This window comes from Rhinoderma darwinii, chromosome 13 (genome assembly GCF_050947455.1).
Source record: "Rhinoderma darwinii isolate aRhiDar2 chromosome 13, aRhiDar2.hap1, whole genome shotgun sequence".
NCBI lineage: Eukaryota > Metazoa > Chordata > Amphibia > Anura > Rhinodermatidae > Rhinoderma > Rhinoderma darwinii.
The window spans coordinates 33,374,442-33,396,285 of NC_134699.1; the positions used below are offsets into that span (position 1 = coordinate 33,374,442).

Below are 21,844 nucleotides of genomic sequence, written 5' to 3' on the forward strand. Positions count from 1 at the left end.
CGGAAGCAGTTGGCTCTGTACATAGCCTAGCGGCCGTGCTGCAGGTCTGCTCCTATTCACTGCAGCTCGGCCGCTATTCCGTGGCCGGAGCCAACTGCTTCCGGCATGTACGTTCGCTGCAGGAAGGCACCGGACCAGCTGATCTGTGCGGGGCCTGGGTGTCGGACCCCCACAGATCATGTACTGATGACCTAACCGGTGGATAGGTTGTAAGAAGTAGGAAAACCCATTTAAGTGTTGGAGGAAGCATAGTTCAGGATACTGCCTGGTTTCCAGACATCCTCAAGGGGTTGACTAGGCTGTCGACCAGACTGACAATCCAGAGGGAACAAAATAAAACTAAAATAAAAAGCCAGCAGCAGACCCATGTATCAGGTCATGTCCGTAGGAGGCGGTCTGTGAAAATGTTACGGCCTGCCTGGGCGACGCCAACGCGCTTTTTTTCCTACATAGTGTCAGCCTCCTAGTGGCAAGGGCCTATACCTGTGGTGCTATATCCTCCAATGATATTAACGAGAAATAAGTATTTACTGTAACATACACGTCCGTAGGGATGAAAGGACATCACACTTGATCATTAAGTGAGGAAGACAGTAAGTATGAAGAAGACGCTGGGAAATCGTAAATTCAGTCACTGCGCAATTGCAATGTATTTTTGGTATGAGTTCCGCGCTGAAAACCCACAGCAATTTACAGTACAATACGCAGGTAGATTCACAAATATTTATTAGCAGTCATTTTGATATTGAAACGCAGATTTGTTTTTATGTGTTTTTTGGGAATAGCTCCTATGTAGTACAAAATTGCACAATTCTAAAAAGATGGGGACAGATGCCCTTTGAAAATGTAAACAAGTATTTTATGTAACCCCATAATGACCGGGCCTGAAAAGGGCTTAATGACCAGCTAAATTTTTCCGTTTTGCCCTCTCTGCCTTTCAGCAGCCATAACTTTTTTATTTTTTCATTGACTTGGCTATACGAAGCCTTGTTTTATGCGGGAGAAATTGTATTTTGTTTTTGCGCTGTTCGGGGGTAGGAAAAAAAAATTCACTGTGTAAGTTGTAGAATTTATTTTTACGGCGTGAATATAGAAAAAATTAATTCTCTGCGTTTTTTTTGTTACGTTTTTATCCTATTCACGTTTGATGGTAAAAATAACATGTTAAATTAATTCTTCACGTTATTACAGTCGTTTAGATACCCAATACGTGTAGGTTTGTTTTTATGTAACGTATGGGCAATAAAATATATTTTATGCAAAATATACTTTTTTTGAGCCATTTTGTTTTTTTGGTACTTTTATTTCCAAAAATGCAACAAATTTATCAGCTAACACCAGAGATGACAAATGTTATCTACTTACACCTGCGTAGGTTGGTATGTCTATTGTGCAGTCTGACTGCTGGCGCAGCCACTCCAGTAGGCTTCTGTTAGGGATCACCTTCTCAGCTTGAGTCTTAGTGGCTGTAGCTGCAGACAGTGAAGGAGAAGTGACAGAGCCTTCAATATGTGCTGAGCCAAGTTGAGTAGATTCCTCACGGAGCCCCTGCATGGAAAAGCGAGCACATGAATGACCAAAATCAGTGTAACCCTTAATAGGAATAGGATGCACATTAATAACATTCTATGCAGCTTACTAATAGCCAACAACAACCTGGTGAGCGTATTTTATGCTAGTAATGACCAATATACAACAGTAGCTTTAGACAGCTGGCTCTCAAGTATCCATCAAGTATGTCATAGAGATCTAGCACTCTTAGCTTGAAACAGTGCAGAGGCTGCTGTAATCACAGGACATTATTAGCTAGCAAGTTCTCTCTAGACACACAAACAGCTAGTATTTCCCTTTTGGGTAAGATACTGAGGTTATTTTAGCCATCTTTCTCTACATATCCATTTCTCTCAGCAGGGAAGAAGTAAAGGGCCGCAGTAATTCAAGTCCCATCGTACATTGTCTCATATTTAATGAACGGTGAGTGCAACCTGCAAGTGAATGAATCTGCCACATCTCATGGAGCACTACATTTTTAATTCCAGATTAGAAACTTGAATTTAAACATTGAGATGTACATCCTAAGGGGCTTTCAAGTAGATCACCTGAAGAACGTTTGAGTACCATTAAATGTAGGGTTGTTTCGAGTTGTACACAAAGTACCACTACAATTTACTGAAAGCAATTATTAAAACAGACAATACAGAGAATCTAGGTAATAACTTGGTTTTGAAAACCAATATTTCATACTGCTGTCTTATTACTGCCTCGTCCTCTTACCACAATTCCTGCATGCATCCCTCTGTCTCTCAGAAATACCAGATCCATTCCCTCCACATTTTTTCTTCTTCCTCTTCTCCTTCTGAAAGAAGACTCGTCTCTCCTGAAGTTGCCATTTACAATTTGTCCTGTCACAGGATGGATGAGTCCGGCCTGCAAGATTCCTGACAAGTCCATTCCCAAAGAACTCTGCAAGCCAGCCATGGCAGCCATCTTTGGCGTGCTGCTATTGATGGAATAGGCAGAACTGCCTCCTGCAGCTTGCTCTCTACACAGTTCCATAGCAGTCTCTCTCCATCCATTCAATGCTGCATTGGTTCTTCCAACTGGAGTACTGAGATGCTGCATACCTCGGGGCTTGGCATCCGTCCGCTCACCCTCGTACTCAAATGGTCTCCTTTGCTTTCGTTCATCATTTGAAAATGTTGCAGCAGTGAAGGTTTCCTTTAAAGCAAACACAAATAAGTGTGTATTTTTCAAAACACAAACATAGCCCGCACAACAAAAAATGGCAAAACGTAATCTAACTAGCTACTATGAGAATTTGTATTTTTTTTGCACTAGTGGATTCTGTAAGGTCCTAGTACATGATAGTAGCCTGGTACTGGCACATGCTCTATTATATAAAATCATTACCGAGCTTACCTTCTGCACATGCGACCCAGGAGAGCCATTACTGTATGTTGAATTTTGTGCTTCCACAGTGCTGTAGCTGCTCCTTGGGCACAGATTACTATTTAACACTGATGGTACCATGCACTGTGCTTCAAACTGTTGGCTGGAGGATGGCCATTTCCCCTTCAGCACGGAATGGCAAATATTGTCTATCCGGTTAATAATCACTCGATCCTACAGAAGAGGAAAGACCTTAAACTGTGGTTCCTTTTAAATTCAACAGTTATTAGAATATCAGCTCCTCCATACATACCCCTTTCACTGAGGGGGTGAAGCAAATCCACTAGCAGAGGATTTTTTAGGACAGTCTATGTATGTAGCCAGCACATCTGATCGGTGCAAGGTCCGGGTGTCGGATCCGCACCGATCACATACTGATGATCTATCCTGTGAATCGGTAATCAGTATGAAAAATCACCCTGTGTCCGGACAACCCCTTTAAGTCTTGCTGGTAATTATCATATCATGCATCTCGCTAACAGAAACCTGTCTTCTAACAACATTAGTGAGTGGATATTCATACAATTTCCTAAATATCACCTTTAAGGCCTCATTCACACGGCAGGGTTCCCCGGCCGGGTGCCGGCCGTTCATAAAATCGGCCGGCACCCGGCTGCATTAGGAATAATAGACCCCTAATGGGGCTATTCACACGACCGATTTTTTGACGGCCGGGAAAACCGGCCGTCAAAAAATAGGACATGCTCTATCTTCGCCCGGGTACCCGGCCGCCCGGCTCCCATAGAAGTCTATGGGGCCGGGTAATACACGGCCATCACCGGAATGTGTCCCGAGTGATGGCCGGGTTTTCCGGCGCTTGCGCTCTATCTCCTCCTCCTCACAGCGCAGAGTGCATGTGAGGAGGAGTTGATGCCATTCTGACGAATGGCATCGCTGTACACTGTGTTGCAGGTCCGGGGTGTACAGCAGGTGGAAGGGAGCACTGCGCTGGCTCCCTTCCCCTGCTTGTTTTAAAAGCGCCCTGGCCCGGCGACACCTTCGATGGCGCCGCTAGCAGCTGCTGCTACTACTGTAGCGACGCCACTATAGCAGAGCAGGGAGGTATCTCCCCGCTCTGCTATGTGCTAGCCGCACTTTAGCTCCTTGAAGGAGCGGAATCCCCGTATTTTCGGGGATTCCGCTCCTGGACAGAGCGCTTGATGTCTCTGTCCATATCTGGGGAGTGACATCAGGGGAAACTCCTGAAGCGGAATCCCCGAACACATGGGGATTCCCCTTCAGGATTTGCCGCTGATGTCACTGTCCGGATCTACCCGGCCCGGCACGGATGCAAAACTTAATGCAAACCGGCCGGGCAAAATGGCCGATTTTACCGGCCGACACTCGGGCTCGGGAACGACCCAGTCGTGTGAATCCCGCCTAAAGTGACTTTAGAAATAGAACTTCACATAAAAAGGTTGTTATGAAAACAAAGCCAGTAAATATATTTGTCACATCCACAGTTTAAGAACGGATGATGCCAGATCCTAAAAATACATTGGAATCAGACATTTTAATTGTTGGCTGAAATGTAGTGATTGTGTATGACTTGTTCAGGCCACACATGGCAATATTTAGCCAGCAGTGTATCATTATACACCACATTGGTATTTAAAACAAATACTGACAGGATAAAGAGGATTTTAGAAATGGATTATCTTTAGGGAAAATACTAGTATAAACAAACCATTTTCGATTGCCCTATTAATTATACAGCAAATCCTAAACGGGATTCTCTGGTAGGCCTCTGTCCTGATTTCACGGGCATCATGTCAGCACCAAAACAACCCTCTCTACCAAATCAATTTCTACCCACTGAAAATAGGATGCCCAAACCAGGCATCCCCCATTAAATTCTGTCCCCAGTTTGACTAATGCTATGATCGCGTTTATAGCGGAAGCCATGATGTTGTGCCAGATTTGTTCTGCGCCAACTGCTGAATCCCATTGACTGCATGCTGCGCTATTCTTCTTATTTAAAAGTGACATAACCCCCAACGGAAGTTCACAACAGAAGTGGGAACTAAGCCTAAGGTCACTTAATAATTTCTTATCAACAGAAAAATTTATGGAAACATCCAGTACAATTCTGAGTTACATAGTCAACCTGAAAGTAAGAGATAATGAAAATGGAGAATCGCTTTTAACACCTTAGGCCATTCAGAAAAAGAATACAAGGTTTTCTCCTGCAGCAGCTGAGCAATAGTCGGAGCTCTGCCATCTTGATAATCCTGTGCTACTTCCTTAGCAGTGGATATTGTGCAACTTTTAGCCTCCTCTTCTGGATACTTCTCAAGCAGCTCTAGATAACACAGAAGCATAAGCCAATGAGATCAAAGTACAAGGCATCTGTTACACATTTAAGGCTCTGTTCACACTGGAATCATGGGTTCCGTTTTAGCAAGAGCCATGACGAATCCCATTGACTTAAATTGGGTTTGCTAGGTTTACATTTTCGTGGATAGAATATCGCTGCATATTATGCTATTCTGGCTATTATCAAAATGCAGCAAAAACCGGATTAAAAAAGTGTGAACAGGGCTTTATATTGTTGGTGAAGAGCTTCATGTTTTTATACAGAATATTTAAAAAGTAAAACATGTAGAATATGTAAAATAATAGTGATTTGCGATTTATAAAACAGGACATTAATTGGACCTAGCAGAATTGACTCTCTAACCTGTGGGTTCCGACTTCCATATCCACGTTCTGCCATAATGTGTAGTATCTTCTGACAGGTGAACACAAAAGAGAAAAAGAGAGAAAAATCCCAGGCCAGGTGCTCAGTTTTGAAACTTGCACAGGCACAAACACTCACGAATGTGGTGCATGCAGAATGATAGGATGCACGGACAATACAAAGTGAGTGAAGAGCCTCAGTGACTAAACGTCTGCATGCAGTGACATAGAGTTGACCAGAAGTGCAGTGCTCTGTCAGGATCAGACATTGACATAATGAGATACTATTGCTTACCTTTAGACTGAGACCAAAGTTAAACTAAAAAATACAGATTTTGCCCAATTTCATGTAAATTTCCTATATCCTGAATCCCATCAGCTCATGAGCTTTTATACCTAAATTACAAATGGTTAATGCACAAATACTACATCCTTAAAGGAACACTAAACTTAGAAATGAATGCTAAAAGTAAAACCGGATATAAATTTGCCCCCACTGTTTTTCAGTCTGCAGGATTTTCTACACATTCCTGTAGCAAAGTCTCGCAGAAAGCTTGCAGAGAACACTGGGGTTAAATTTCTGCTCATCTGTTCCATTTTCAGCTGGGGAACGTCTGAGAGGCATGGCTTAGCCAAGTGGGCAGGGATTAATCTTTTTGTCCCACTGCAGACAAGAGAGATGGGGAAGGGTCCCACTGCAGACAGGAGAGATGGGGGAAGGGTCCCACTGCAGACAGGAGAGATGGGGAAGGGTCCTGCTCCAACCAGTTGTCTTACAGCTAGACACAGGGGAGTCAGGAGGGGGGACATGGCTGAGCTCCTGGGGCACTGGGATATTTCTCTGTTTTAATTGTATTATGAGACAAATGGGATCAAAGAAGGAATTGCCAGGATATATATTTTTTTTCTTTCTTTCCTGCTCCTTTAAACTCCTAGTAGCAGGCCATGTCGCTAGAACACGGCAGGGCTGAATTTCTGTGAAGAATGATAGGGGTCACTAAGTACGGATAAGGATTATTGAAGCCTACGGATCTGCACTGCCAGCACTTCTACTCCTTAATTCCGGACTGTAAAAGCAAGTACATTTTTGGGATGTTTTCCTAATAATGTACATGTGTTGTAAGAAGGGATGTGACTCCCGGCAAGAACGTTTCTTTAACTCTGACCAAGGCTAGAGCTAGATGGTTATGAAACAGTATTGAAATGTGGCTGCAACCATGGAATATTGTAGTAATGCCTGAATGCCCCACGGTGTCCTAGGACAAGGAATCTTTACATGCTACAGCAACAATGCTGCCATCTGTGTTACTGTGTAGTCCTAGACTAACTGCTACTGTCACTATAATATCATAACTTTCAGATATGGGAAGACCTCGTCTGCCAAACTGTACAAATCCAAGCTGTCCCATAAGTAGGTAGTTAAGTCTACTAATAAAGACCTTCATGAGTTCTCCAAAATAACAATCACCCATTGTAAATCTTAAACAAAGGCAACATCATCCCATGGAAGAAAACAGACCTGATACTACCGTACACTGTGCATTCATGGACACAAAAACCAATGATCTAACGCGATATATGAATTTGAAAAATCTATGATTTTACATGCAGAAACCAAATACATAAATGTCAGAATATACTAAGAATAAGACGGAAGATGGAAAACAAAAAAAAGTGCAGTACATCACTTACTCTTACAACCACATTCCTCTTCTATATTCTCTTTCTTAATTTCACAGACCTCCAATTTCACATTTCCATCAGAAAGAGACTTGGAGCAGTCTATTGGTTTTTCATCAGAGTCTTTGACTTTCAGATCCTCAGCGTTTTGCTTTAAGAGGCCAGAAAGCATTTCTCCAGTTTTGTGTTTGGACTCCACAGAGTCTTTGTCACCTAAGAGGTGGGCAGAGCAACCTTCCACAGGCTTGGAGACATCATTTTGTATACTTAAATCTTTCGCTTTGTGCTCATCACCACATTCTTCTAAAGGCAGTACCTTCATGTCATCTAACTCCTTGTGCCATTTTACAATCGGGTCATCCTTAATTTCTTGGAGCTCAGCCCCCCATTCCTCTTTTTCCTCCACTGGAAGATTGCAAATTGGGCTGGGAGGGCTTTCCCCAATTATAACACAGCTTTTTTCTTCATTAAGACTAGTGCTCAGACCTGAAGGTACCTCATATGTTTTGTCCAGAAATTCAAGTTCTAGACCGAAGGATTGCTCGGCAGTTGGGTCAAGATTTGTACAAAAATGATTATCATTTAAAATCTTAGAGTCTTTTTCTCCGATGTTTTGGGTATGTGGCTGCTCTTCATCCTCTGGAGATAAACTAAGATGACCATCATTGCTGTTAAATGGTTTGCCTAATCTATCTTGTCCTTCTAAAGGATCACACTCCTGTCCATTGCTTCCCAGGAAGCAGTCTCTAGATACAGGTTCCTCTTCTTGTGTTAAATTTCCTTCTTTGGTCTTACTCAGGGAGTAATCAGTTGGTTCATTTTTTTCCATGCCCAAGAAGCTTGAAGTGAGAGAGGCCTGTTCATGGGTACCAGCTTGCAGAAGAGAACTGTTACAGGTCTTATCATACATCATGCATATGAGTGAGTCGGGTAGACAGCAATCATCTTGGCTGTTAGACATGATATCGCCAACTTGAGAAATTAACTTTTCACAGGAGAGATCCTGAGGGCTACACATTCGACTTTCAATTGGTTCTTCTACAGCTTCAGACTTGATTTCAGTTTCGGCCTCTGTCTTTTCGGATTCATTTGTCCTTTCTAGATGACAAGCAGAAGGTTCATATACTTTTGAAGCCATTTGGTAATGACAACACATGTTCTCACCACCATTTCTCTTATGCTGTGAATAATTTCTGTAAGCGTCCAAGAAGGAAAGTTGAGGGTCATTCATGATATAGTAATCTGTACGGCTTAGTCCATGTTTGGCCGTACCTATTAAAAGGTCTTTATCATGTTTGCCACATTCCCACCACACGGGAAGATAAAGACTAGGCCTACACAGCTTGAGACGTTCACGTAAGTGTGGATGCCTCAACACTTGCTCTCGAACCTTTCTTAGAAGTTCTATACGATACAAGGTTCTTGCTGCACGCTCTTCTGTTATTGGGTCCAGAAATAGCGAGGGATCAGCTGAACCTGGGCAACAGAGAGAAAAAACTCAAGTTAATTACATTGGACGTCTTTTAATTTTCATAAATCTTTCCTGGATACCATCTTTCAGAGTAAATATACAATTTCTGTTCTATCAAAAAAAAGCCCAAAGAGGACATCTTCTTACCATCATCCTTCCTGAGTGGGAGGCGACAGACATTTCTGCACATCGCTACAAAGCTATGGAAGTACTTTTCAAGGCTCTCATCTGTCTTTTTATCAAGGCGAGACAATGCTCTAAACTGCGTCCAATCAAAACACTTCTTGTCTGGATCATATATTACTCCAAAAGAGGACACCGTCCGATAGAAATCAGCTTGTTCTCTTCTGGTCCACCTTTTAAAGTGAAAAACAGGGTATGTCTTACTATTCCAATAGGTAGCTTACGTAATAACATTTCCTGTCAAATAGTGGCCAGGTAATTTTGATCTACCTTTTTGATTCACTATGCCAGTCCATGTACAGCAAGAATAAAAAGTTTATGGAGCTGCCAAACTGATTAGGCTCTGTTCACACTTGTACTACTAGACTCAATCGGGGGCGTCTGTTGGGGTTTGTGTCACTTTTAGCATCAAGAATAGCGAAGCATGCAGCATTATTCTTGATGTTAAAATGATGGAAACCTCAACAGAACCCATTATAAGTCAATAGGTTCCATCGGTCACCGGTTGGATACACTGTACATACATAAAATCCATGACGGCACTGTGAACAGAGGCTTAAAGAGGTCCTGTCCCAACATGTCTATTTTAGTAAAAAAAATATATACATTTCCAGGAGGAATAAAAGATGAACAGCAAAACACAGAGTTCTAACAAAGGATGTTCCAGAATAGTTCTTTTTATAGAGAATGTATTTACTAAAACATACATATCAGGAGAGCAGTCAGGTCCTCTTTAAAAGCAACTTGAAAATAGTTACTAAGTGGGTGGTGGTGGATACATAATCTGTAATTGGAAAACACCCCATTTTCTTACTCACAATAATTATTAGAAGTAAAGGAGCCACTACACTGCTGTCCCCATAAAACCACAAGACATACAAATTCACATAAAAATACCTCTTCTGCATTTCTTTTATAATTGGATCCATCTCTGCTCTCCTGGCCATTTCTTCCTGGAGCCAATAGCTGTGGCTGGCAGGAGCCAAAATCTCTGGACGTGCCAATTCTTTACGATTGCACCGCTGATACACAGTAATGAGTCTACGAAGTCTCGCGGTCAGTGCGGACGCAACAGGCCATAACAATCCGTCTGACTCGGGACTATCCTGGGCTTCAGAGAACATGGGAAATATTAGCAGCAGCAATATGGCCACATGTTTCATACGGTCATGTATAAGATAGTTATAATCTCCCTGGCATTCAATGACATGATTGCGTAAAAAAGCGTAAACCTCTGTTATTTTCACGTGTTATATGCTCACCTGGATTACTCTCCTCATCTATTTGCTCAACAATGTTTAAACTGGGATCTTTTTCCACCTAGTAATGGAAAACAAATGAAAAGCAGGTTTAATACAGAACCACTTTTTTTTAATTTATTTTTTGGCAAACCCTTACACAAGCGCAGTAGTCCCTCTGGTCACTTGGTTTTCCACAGACATTCCAAAAACATACTAATTTTTCAATTGTGTGTGTAGCTTGAGATTATTTTTTACCTCTTGCTGACCGTCCTGTTTACTTTCATTATTCTCTTCTTTTTCTCCACCACTCCTGCCAAATAAAACAGAAACCAATGTATTTCATGTAGATTTTGATGCGGTCAGAAAAACTGGCAAGCTCAAACATGTACATTATTTTCTTTTTTTTTTAAAGGGGTAGTCCACTTGCTGGTCTATACTTAGAATGGTCCATCAATGTATGATCAGAACAGAGGGACAGCGGCACAATCTAGATTGCAGTGGACTCTCTTCATTATTTATACAGGTACAATGACATACTTATGCCCAGTTCACTTGAATCGGCTGAGCTGCAACACCAGGCATGGGCACAGAGCCCCTTCATTCTGCAGATTGATGGGGATCCCATGGGTAGGACCTAAACCGATCATATGTGATGCCTTACCGCTCTGCTACATCAGGAGCCACATCAATAACTCCATCAGCTGATAGTGAATTTTTATCTGGCATTCCTACTTTCTCCAGAAAGCAGAGAGCTGGATCTGCTCTCATGGCACAGTAACGCTCATAACCTAAAAAGGAACAAGTGTTAAAAAAGGAATACAAAAGGTCAGTTAAAGTTTTAGTTATATGAGGTTTACATTCATTTCTGTTGTCCTAGATACGTACCATGCTTATAAACTCCAACCAGGAGCGATTTATCAGCCTCGGCATCCCACCAGTCCACAGGTATTTCTGCATAATCTATGTCAGGTAACAGGACATCCAAGTCTCTGTAATAGAAGTTTAACTCATCAGAAACTAGTTATTCTAACACCTCGTCATATCAGAAAACCCTTTTCTCAGTACAAATACACTATTGAAAGGGCTGCCTTAGGAAAGGTACTGATTTTCCTTGCAGAGATCAAGCTAGTATGCGGTTTTTAGGACAATGTTCCCTATAGGTGGCACTAGTGGGACAGTTTTCTTCATACTATTAAAGGGATGAAATCTAAAGTATTTAACATATAATTCTACATCTTCTGTACTGGGAATTAAATCTTCAATCACAGGCATTAGTCAATACATAAAGAAAGGAATTGCTTTTCATGATAGCAAATCACAAACTTCGGTTGGAATCTCCTAAGTATCAAGACCACATTGTTTTTAGTATCAGTAGAAGTCCCAGATCAATGACCCCACCCACGTAATGTTCAGACATATCTCAATGACATATTAGGTGGTTCACCAGTTGCTTTTAACTTTACCTTGAATGTACACCTTCCAAGGCTTTGGCAGAAGCATCTCCCAGAACCTCTGCCTTGAGGTAGTACAGCATACGCACTCGAAGGAGGACCCTATGAAGAGACAAAATGATCTGTAACATATTTTTAGGGAACATTCAAATTTTTAAATGACCTTCTAAACAAAATAAATCACAATCCAAAGACAAAAAGAATCTGACCACTCTTGACACCTTGAATGAACATGCGATTTTTAAAATACATAATAGTCTAAGCTGCTTCTCCTTGTTTAGAATGTGTAGGTTTTTCTCCCTATAGCTTACTTTACTTATTTCTGGACTCCTGATCATGAAAGGTCGTATCCATCTATTATTTTAGCAGATTAATAATCAACTTCTACACATGCAAATCAAAATAGCTGTACACTCACTTATTGCAGTGCTGCTTCAGATGTTTTTTGTAGCTGTCATCGTGCAGGATAATCTCAGGATTGCAGCTAGCGAGCCAATCTGCATTCTTAATCTCTGGGAGCAACATCTGGTTCTTCATTTTCTTCCCTTTTCTCCCACGTGGGACAGGTGCAGATAAACCTGCAACAAAACAGTAAATTTACACCATTAAAATCACAGCACTTAAAGTATAACTAAACTTTTAACATGTCATAGTGACATGTAATAAGTTTTGATTGTTTGGGTCCGAACACAGAGACCCCCCACTGATCGCTAAAACGAAGCGGCAGAACTCGGATGAGCGCTTTGCCGCTTAGTTTCTGATCAACTATTCTCGGAAAGCCGAGCAAGCAGTGAGCGGGTTCAATAGAAAGTCTGAGCCCGAATACTGTTTGCTCGGTTTTACGAGAAAAGATGATCAGCAATGAGGCGGCACAGTATTCACCCAAGCGCTTCTGCCGCTTTGTTTTAGTGATCGGTGGGGATCTCTGTGCTCGAACCCCCACCGATCAAAACTTCTGACACGTCAAAAGTTTTTAAAAAGTTAAAAGTGAAGGTGTCATGAAATTGATTTATTTTTTTATCCAATTGCTTTTAGTATGATATTAAAATACATTTTATTTATTTGTGTTCTTGTGTTGTACTTTCTACTTTTTTCTTACTTTTACTTCTCTATGGGGGCTGCCATTTTTTTTTCATCTCTGTATGTGTCGATTAACGACACATACAGAGATGGAATACGGCACATACATCCCAATAGAGAATGCGAACGGGAGCCGTTCCATTCACTACAGCGTACGCCGTCTGTGTGGGAACGACGCATGCGCCGCTCCCACACAGTCCAAAAGGAAGGTCTTTGGCAGAGCGAAATCCGGCACCATTTTCATGTGGACCAGAAGCCGCGGCCGGACAGTAAGATGACGACTTCCGGCCATATGTTCAAGGAAGCGAAGGCGCAAAGAATAGGAGTGGAGGCGGTGGCAGGAGCAGGTAAGTTATGTTCATGTATGTGATGTGTGTTTTACGTTCGTGTATGTTTGTGTTATACTGTCTGCTGATCCCTGTATGTAATCCCCCTACACTTTGCAGTTGCTCAGAAAATGGCGGCGCAGTGTAGGAGGTTTGACGATTCAAACTACCTCCTCCTGGAACTAGCCAGAATAAGGGAGGGGGGATTGTGTGAGGACACTAGAGAGTATGTCTACCCCAAATTTGCAGCATAAAGCAATGAGGTTGCTTTACCACATTGACCATGCTGCAATTTTGGGAAGTGCTCCCTCTAGTGCCCAGCACATGGAAATGTTATAAATTAGAATCTAATTTATAATATTTCCTGACTTGTGAAAAAATTAAAACAATGTGTAATCGCTCAAATAATAATTGTTTAACTAAAAAAAAATAAAAAAATTCTATCGACACATTACCTTTAAGTTCTACAGCTATGAGAAGCATTGTACATACATGCTGCACCGATAAAAACAGGAAAATCAACTATAAAAAAATAAAATTGTCAATACCGGAGTGGTTTTGCAGAGCCTGGTTGTATCCGTCCTTTGTTGGAGTAATCAGGTCCCAGATAAAACTTTTGATCTTCTCATCTCCTTTGTAATGTTTGACACAGTAAACCAACAAAGCTCTGCAGATCATCTCCATATCTTTTTCATTTAAATGCCATTTAAATCGGCCAAGTGTGAGGATGTCCTTCCAGCGTCCCCAGCTACAGAAATAACATGATTAAAATGAAGAGGATTCAGCAAATTGCAATGCTTCAACCGAAAAACATAAATAGCACTTCTGGTCTTCTAAAATAAATAAATCTGCTTGCCTTGGTCTGCTTATATTGTACCAGTATTAGGATACTCAGGGACGGATCTTTCAGAGGGCACTTAGGCAAGAATTCCCTTGTTTACCCCCCTCTCAGACCCACTCCATGGGCACACTCTGGCCCTAGGTATACTGAAATCCCACAAGTGCTAAAAGTACTTTGCTTATTATAACAGTCACCTACCCAAATATCAGAAGGTTCTTCTCCACCCTAAAGCATTCTGCCCGCAGATACCGTCGTGTTTTGTCATTCAGTCGTCGTGATCTTGTAGGGCGCTCATCAGTATCACTCTCCAGCTCTGAGAATTCCATCAACTCATCATCCTCAAATGAATTGTAGTGTTTTGTTTGCCTCCTTACGCGAGGGCGGTCAATGACTAAACTGTCCTAAACAATGGAAGAAGTGCAGAAATGACTGTTGTAGTGAACTACTTGACCCTGTCAGAAATACAAAATACAAGTACGAAGCAACAGTTACCTTCTCATTTTTGTCATCCGTGTCCAGCTCTGCTATTTTTGCCCATTTTTGCCAGAAGTTAGGGTCATCTAGTGAGATGTCTGTTCTATTACCAGAAGACACAAAACTGGCCTACGGAGGGATGAGACTTTACAAACATGCAACAGCCTGATTTATAAGAATTTGTGAAAATCATATTAATCTTAAGCGCGAGTTTGTCCCCCGTCCCCCCATATATTTCCTACGGTTGATAAATAACTGATACATAATCCTCATGCAGAGAGGTACTAAATGATTTTGTTGTTTTAGGACTGGGAAAACTAAATATGAACAAGGAGAATATTGCAGATTTAGTCACCGAACTTATTAATAAATGATATGCACATTCGATACCTTAGCAAATGTGGAGCCCTTTCCTTCAGACTGGATGGTGATGGTTTGTGTTCTGCGCTGCAGAATTTGATCAATGTCTTCTTCACAGAATTTAGAACCTTCATCTTCCTCATCCATGAGTGCACCATATGCTCCTTTCCTAAGGAGATCTTCAACTTCTATTTTAGACAATGGCTGTACCTAAACAAAATACACATTATATCCACTCAATACTGGTGACTATTAAAACAGGTTGTCCAGGATTAGAATAAATCTGCTTTTTTTCCCCAGAAACAGCGCACTCCTAACCAGAAGTAGTGTCTGGCATTGCAGCTCAGCCCCATTCATTTGATTGAGACAGCTACAATACTAGACACAAGCCATGGACAGTTTCTGAAAAAGCCCCAGAAAAAACAGGACTTTGTTCTAATTCTGGAAAACCCTATCTAGAGTCCCTATGTAGCATACTACACATGTCCAGAATACATAATCTACCATTTCTGATTGAATATATCGAAACACACACATTTCTGTTGATCACACTTACACCATTGGTGTTGCCTTTCCTATTGATATCTTGTAGCACGGCTTTGTCCAGCCCCAGCTTAAGACTCGCTTTATCAAACATTTCCCGCTCATAAGAATTCCTGGTTATTAGGCGATAAACCTTCACAGCTTTGCTTTGTCCAATACGATGACAGCGAGCTTGTGCCTAAAAAAATAAAATGTTTACAAAGTACATAAACTATCCCAGTTAGCTAAAGTGGACCCATACGTTTCAACCTTTATGTTGGGTTATACAAACATAACAAAAATGAAAAAGTAAAACCCTAAAAATGAAAAAGTAATAAAAACGACAACGTCTTAAAAAAATTATATAGAGAGAACAAGGTTACCTGTAGGTCATTCTGAGGGTTCCAGTCAGAATCAAAGATAATGCAAGTGTCAGCAGCTGTCAGGTTTATTCCCAGACCTCCTGCCCGAGTGCAGAGCAGGAATACAAAGCGGTCAGAGTCTGGTTTACAGAATCGGTCAATGGCTGCCTGACGGAGGTTTCCCCTTACTCTTCCATCTATACGTTCGTATGTATACCTGTAATATTTAAATAAAAATACTGGTTGTAGGTTGATTCTAGTATAAGGGTGGCAACTTTGTGAAACTTATTTTTCCCCGCTGCCTTTGAGCTAAGGATTGACAGGGGTCCCAGAAATCTCATCATAGTGTTATGAAGACCGTCTCAGAGTAAAAAGATCAGCATCCACATTTTTATAGGGCACTTTAGAAAATTAAAAGGCCCCTTTTTTTTTTTTTTTCATTTTCCAGTTTTTAGATGTGAGGCTTGACTGTCTTAAACAGGACATGTTAGGCTATGTTCACACGGGGTATTTTGCCGAGTTTTTTGACGCGGAAACCGCGTCGCAAAACTCGGCAAAAACGGCCCGAGAACGCCTCCCATTGATTTCAATGGGAGGCGTTGGCGTCTTTTTCCCGCGAGCAGTAAAACTGCCTCGCGGGAAAAAGAAGCGGCATGCCCTATCTTCGGGCGCTTCCGCCTCTGACCTCCCATTGACTTCAATGGGAGGCAGGAGAAAGTGTATTTCTCGCTGTTTTATGCCCGCGGCGCTCAATGGCCGCGAGCGAAAAACAGCGCGATAATCGCCTCGGTGTACAGGGAGAGGAATATCTGCCTCAAAGTTCCAAACGGAATTTTGAGGCAGATATTCCTCCCAAAATACTCCGTGTGAACATAGCCTTAGAATCTCGACGGTTTGTTTTAGTAAATACCGTATTTTTCGGACTATGGGACGCACTGGACTATAAGATGCACCCATAAACTGTAGTATTAAAGAGGAGAGAAAAAAACATTTTTCCTTTAACTGTACATTTCCTGGGTAATATTGAGACAATAGGGTACCACAGTGCCCCAATACAATTCCAGTCACCGTGCCCCATAACAATGCCAGCCACAGTGCCCCATAAAAATGCCAGTCAGTGCCCCATAACAATGCCAGTTAAAGTACCTCATAACAATGCCAGCCACAGTGCTTCAATGCCAGCAACAGTGCCTCAATACAATGCTGATCAAAATCTGTGGCACTCTGCAGGTTCTTCTGGGTGCTTTAGGTAGGGTTCCCACCCCGTAAATCTTGAAGAGGTAAACTCAAGCACTCCTTAGGTTGGTTTACAAAAGTGGTTTATATTTAGGATAAGGAAATAAATAACGTTTCGGCCACAATTCGGCCTTTGTCAAACATTATTGCCGCTGGTCAATAGAAAAAGATATATGTTGGTATACAACGCTTTGGATATGAGGTAACTTGTACCATGGGTATGCGTGTCAATACAATGCCAGCCACAGTGCCCCATAACAATGTCAGACACAAATACAAGATATTGACAGCTATAGCGCTCTCACCCTTTCCTGAACTCACCAGACATCAGAGGTGTGGAATGGCAGAGGTTAATGGTGTTGAATCTGCTCATGTTGCTGCTCTGTATATAGGAGGGGACGTGGCTAGAAGGTCCTTGCAGATTAGTACCTGCACAGATTTACTGTGCTGTGTGTACGAATGTCTTTTATTTGCTCACTGAACAGTCAGATTTAACAGAACTCTGTGTGTAAAGGGCCTTTTACACTGGCCGACACTCGGCCGCTGCAGCGAGCACCGATCAACGAGACATGGTTGATCAGCGCTCGCTTGATCCTGTCACACGGAGCTATGGATGGGGACGAGCGGTCGTTACTCCGATCACTCGTCCCCACACATTATCATCATGTCGGCAGCGCGTCTCCCTGTTAACACAGGCAGATGTGCTGCCGACAACGATAATATTTAACTTTTATAAAACTATACGATCAGCAGATGATCGAGCGTTTGCTCGTTCATCTGCTGATCGCTGCCTTGTTTACATAGGGCAATTATCGGCAACGAGCGTTGTATGAACGCTTGTCTGCACAATAATCGTCCAGTGTAAAACCCCCTTAAGATGTGACTGTTCAGTGAGCAGATAACACAGAGATTATTTACACACAGCACATGCTGCTTCCATTATACTGCACTGCAAGGACCTTTGAAGATTTGCAGCTCAGTCTCCTGCTCCTAGCAGAACAGAACAGATTCTAAGAGAAAGACTGCATCTTATAGTCCAAAAAATACGGTACTTGTATTCCCAATAAAATAATAATTCTGCTGAATCTTTTCTTAAAACTCTGCATTGAGTCGTTCCTCTGTTATTCCTCCTAGAAATGTATGAAAACATTTACAACTTGGTGTTACCATTCTCCTTGTCAAAGAGGCGTGACTCTACATAGTCTTACCTTGTCAGCACTGATTGGACAAATGTCACACTGTGTAGGGACACACCCCCAGCTTGTAACTCCAAGTTGTCAATTTATTAATTTCTAGGAGGAATAACAGAGGAATGGCACAACATAATTCTAAGAAAAGAGGCTTTACAATTGTTGTATTGCGGGAATACAATTATTTTCTAAAACAAACATGTCACTAGAGCGGACAGATCCTCTTTAACCCCTTAGCGACCACCAATACGCCTTTTCATGGCGGTCACTAATGGGCCTTAGGCTAGGCGGTCACCTTTTCACGGCGGCCCAGTCTAAGTCCTGCACGGGTGTCCCGTGCAGGCTGTAGCCGGGGCTCGTCTGTCTAATGACAGCCAGGCTCCTGCTCCAACGGCCGCGATCGAAGTTTACTGAGATTGCGGACGTTTAACCCGTTAAATGCTGCAGGCAATAGCGACCGCGGCAATTAACTTGTTTACAGGGGGAGGGAGTTCCCGCTGTCACCCATCGGCGGCCCACAAATGCAATCTCGGGCCTCCGATGGGGTGCCAAGGCAACCGGGGGCCTGATAAAAGCCCCCAGGTCAGTATGGCTGAACGTCTTCAACGTATTTCTTTTGGAAAATTTAATAAATAGATTTAAAAAATATGTATGTATGTATGTACACACATAAATAAAATCGTTTCCATAAAAAGTGGTTTCATTTAGTAAAAGTGTAAAAAATAAAGTACACATATATGGTATCGCCGTGACCGTAAGGTGAACGCTGTAAAAAAACAAAAAACAAAGAAAACTGAAAAAACTATGTCAAAATATGTGATTTTTTTTTCCATTGCCCCCAAAAAAGTAATAATAGTAAAAGTGAATGACAGCACAGCGTGATATCGCGAGATCACTCTGTGTTGTGTGAGTATGTCTCACAGAAACTTTACCAAAGTGTCGGGAGAGTGAATAGACATCGAGTCCTGGCTGGAGATGATGTCTATTCACTCTCAAGACACTTCAGTAAAGTTACTGAGGGTATATGTGAGAGCACAGCGTGATCTCGCGAGATCACGCTGTGCTGTGAATACAGATGGACATGAATAGAGAGAAGTGTATGACGCTGATTGGTCAGCGTCATACACTTCACAACGTCCACATGGTCAAAAGTTTAAAAAAAAGCCTAGTTGGGCAACGAATTAGCATAAATCTAAAATTGTTCATAACTTGCTCAAAAATTATAGTTTTTCAAAATAAAAACCACTGCTGTTATCTACATTACAGCGCCGATCAGATTATGTAGGAGATAGGGCACTTATAATCTGGTGACAGAGCCTCTTTAAGTGCCCATTCGATACAAACATTAATGTGTCACATAGAACTGAATTTACTATTTAAATGCTTGCCAGTTTCTCTTACCTCCTCTGAATAAGATAGTCCTCCAGGATGTCCAAACACCTCACCATCTGGGAGAAGATAAGAACTTTGTGACCACCGGCAATCAGCTTTGGCAATAGCTTATCAATCAGAACAAGCTTCCCTGCTGCTTGAATCATTGCTTGCAGTTGGAAATCAGATGCATCAGGACAGTGAGTCTTGCGAAAGTCCTCTAGAATCTTCTCCTCTGCACCTAAGGTATGGATAAAAGGTTACTGTATATGTGTCCAACAACGCTCTTTTCAATAATATTACTTACTGGACTAGTTCTTTCTAGGAGTTACGATTTCCCAGTATACTCACCATTGATAAGATATGGATGATTGCAGCACTTCCGTAGCTCCATCATAGTGTTGATGAGGTTAGGCATATTATGCTGGTTGGCTCCCTTGGCCAGGAATGTAAAATTCTTCTCCAGGATTGCCCGGTAATACTTTTTCTGAATATTGGTCAGTTCCACCTCTATGATTGTTTCTTGTTTTGGAGCCAGGTCCTTCTCTACATCATCTTTTAATCGCCTTAGCATCATTGGCTTCAGGATAGACTGCAATTTTTTCACCTGAAGGTAAAGCACATCACTTAATATACCTTTTGGCATTATAACAGTAGTCTACATTCTAGCGTACCTCTAGTTTTTAGATTACACAATGGTCTCCAACATCGAGAGTGCAGGATCAACGGTGCAGTCGCAACGTTGGGGACTACAACGACTACTCTTTATCAGCCACCGGGGGTTATTAGAAGCTGGTCACATAGCACAGATAATGCTGTGCTGTCAGCCCCCCCTAGAGAAGAACCAGTAGTTTAAGTTAATAAAGTAGCTCACATATAGTGGCATAATACCTTTTAATTTTAAGTTGGAATTTCCCTATGACTCTGGTAAATATTTCTATGACGAATACTTCGAGGGGTTTTCTACATTAGTCAATCATGTCCAAGAGTCTGGCGTCCATTCAATGAATCGAAGGTGGCCACGCAAGCATGTTTACACCTTTTAAAATAGTTAGGATCAGAAACCTACTGAGAGAAGTTTCTTATAAGAAATACAACTTACTTGTTCCTCAGTCTTTAGATCTCCAAACTCCTCAAGGAAAGTGTTTTCACAAGGAAACTGGTTTGGTTCTAGAAAGTTGAGCAAGCTGTACAACTCCTCCACAGAGTTCTGTAGGGGGGTGCCAGTGAGAAGAACCTTGTGTTCCTGGAAGACACAAAAAAAGGATTGTGCTTTAAAGGGGCACGGAAATAATCACTTAGAACTGTATTTTGATCAATAGGGGAATTATAATCATACACAGCTCTAACTTTCCTAAGCACGACATCAACTAGAGAGAGAATTATTATAATACATATACTTCACCAGGTCTTCAGGAACTACAGCGATCTTTTGTCACTCACCAGTCCCATTAGTTTGAGTCCCTCAAGAAGCTTGCAGTTTTTGTTCTTGAGCCGATGAGCTTCATCAATAATGACACCACTCCACCTAATTTTCTTCAGTTCTGGACAGTCTGCTAGAATCATTTCAAACGTTGTGATAACCACATGGAATTTGAAGATTCCTGGAATAGGAGCTCCCTATACATGAAGAAAAAAAAAGTAAAGAAAAAAAGTTTTTTTGTTTTTTTTTAAAAGAGGCATCACAGTACAGCTCATAACATTATGTATTGTACACACGTTTGCATAGAGGGACTGATACAATGTAATTGCAATATAATTTAATATCAGAGTCACCTGTTGTGGCTGGCTCACCTGTGCATCCCTGTAGGACATTTCATACTGGTGGATCATCTGCCGACTAATCTGACTCCCATGGTACACAACAGTATTCATCTCTGTCCATGTGCGAAACTCCCGCTCCCAGTTTGTGATTGTGGAAAGTGGAGCAATAATCAGAAAAGGTCCTCGGATACCCATAAAGAAAATCTCAGATAGAAAGGTGATAGACTGGATAGTTTTACCTAGGCCCATCTCATCTGCTAGAATGCAGTTCTTCCTACAAATTTAGGATAATGCCATACAAAAAAAATAATTAATTTTTTTGCACTATTTAGTTCAGGAGATAGATAGATAGATAGATAGATAGATAGATAGATAGATAGATAGATTTACTGAATCTCACCTGTTGTACCAGTTGAAGAGTAGCCAATTCATGCCCTCCAGCTGGTATTCCCTAAGCAGGTTATTATTTTTGTATATACGAGTACACTCCAACTTTTGCCAGCTTTCACAAGACGGCCTCTCCTAAACCCCAAAAAAAGTTTAAAAATAAAGTAGAATAGAACATCTAGCAATTTGTGAGAAATTACCTTTGATGAAAGAGCAGATGCAGAAGGCTTAAAACCCAAGGTCTATGTCGCACACAGCAAGAAGGGAGTGAATGGTT

At 41.6% G+C, this 21,844-nt stretch overlaps 1 protein-coding gene across 4 annotated transcripts in view; it reads right to left on the minus strand.

Annotated features, from left to right (window-relative positions):
- CHD6 (chromodomain helicase DNA binding protein 6) overlaps positions 1-21,844 on the minus strand; it is a 68,683-nt gene that overhangs the window by 5,280 nt on the left and 41,559 nt on the right. For 3 of the 4 annotated variants that reach the window (XM_075845621.1, XM_075845619.1, XM_075845620.1), the window contains exons 11-36: positions 21,581-21,702; positions 21,211-21,454; positions 20,860-21,036; positions 20,519-20,662; positions 19,768-20,023; positions 19,447-19,657; positions 15,641-15,836; positions 15,292-15,456; positions 14,766-14,945; positions 14,394-14,504; positions 14,100-14,302; positions 13,609-13,808; positions 12,073-12,232; positions 11,667-11,756; positions 11,089-11,192; positions 10,865-10,991; positions 10,459-10,513; positions 10,225-10,282; positions 9,860-10,073; positions 8,927-9,135; positions 7,321-8,784; positions 5,630-5,680; positions 5,100-5,251; positions 2,920-3,123; positions 2,275-2,718; positions 1,366-1,548 (exon numbers count right to left, since the gene is read on the minus strand). In XM_075845621.1, coding sequence (XP_075701736.1) covers positions 1,366-1,548; positions 2,275-2,718; positions 2,920-3,123; positions 5,100-5,251; positions 5,630-5,680; positions 7,321-8,784; positions 8,927-9,135; positions 9,860-10,073; positions 10,225-10,282; positions 10,459-10,513; positions 10,865-10,991; positions 11,089-11,192; positions 11,667-11,756; positions 12,073-12,232; positions 13,609-13,808; positions 14,100-14,302; positions 14,394-14,504; positions 14,766-14,945; positions 15,292-15,456; positions 15,641-15,836; positions 19,447-19,657; positions 19,768-20,023; positions 20,519-20,662; positions 20,860-21,036; positions 21,211-21,454; positions 21,581-21,702 — 5,724 coding nt within the window. The remainder of the gene's footprint in view (positions 1-1,365; positions 1,549-2,274; positions 2,719-2,919; positions 3,124-5,099; positions 5,252-5,629; positions 5,681-7,320; positions 8,785-8,926; positions 9,136-9,859; positions 10,074-10,224; positions 10,283-10,458; positions 10,514-10,864; positions 10,992-11,088; positions 11,193-11,666; positions 11,757-12,072; positions 12,233-13,608; positions 13,809-14,099; positions 14,303-14,393; positions 14,505-14,765; positions 14,946-15,291; positions 15,457-15,640; positions 15,837-19,446; positions 19,658-19,767; positions 20,024-20,518; positions 20,663-20,859; positions 21,037-21,210; positions 21,455-21,580; positions 21,703-21,844) is intronic. The other variant, XM_075845622.1, reaches the window with a different exon arrangement.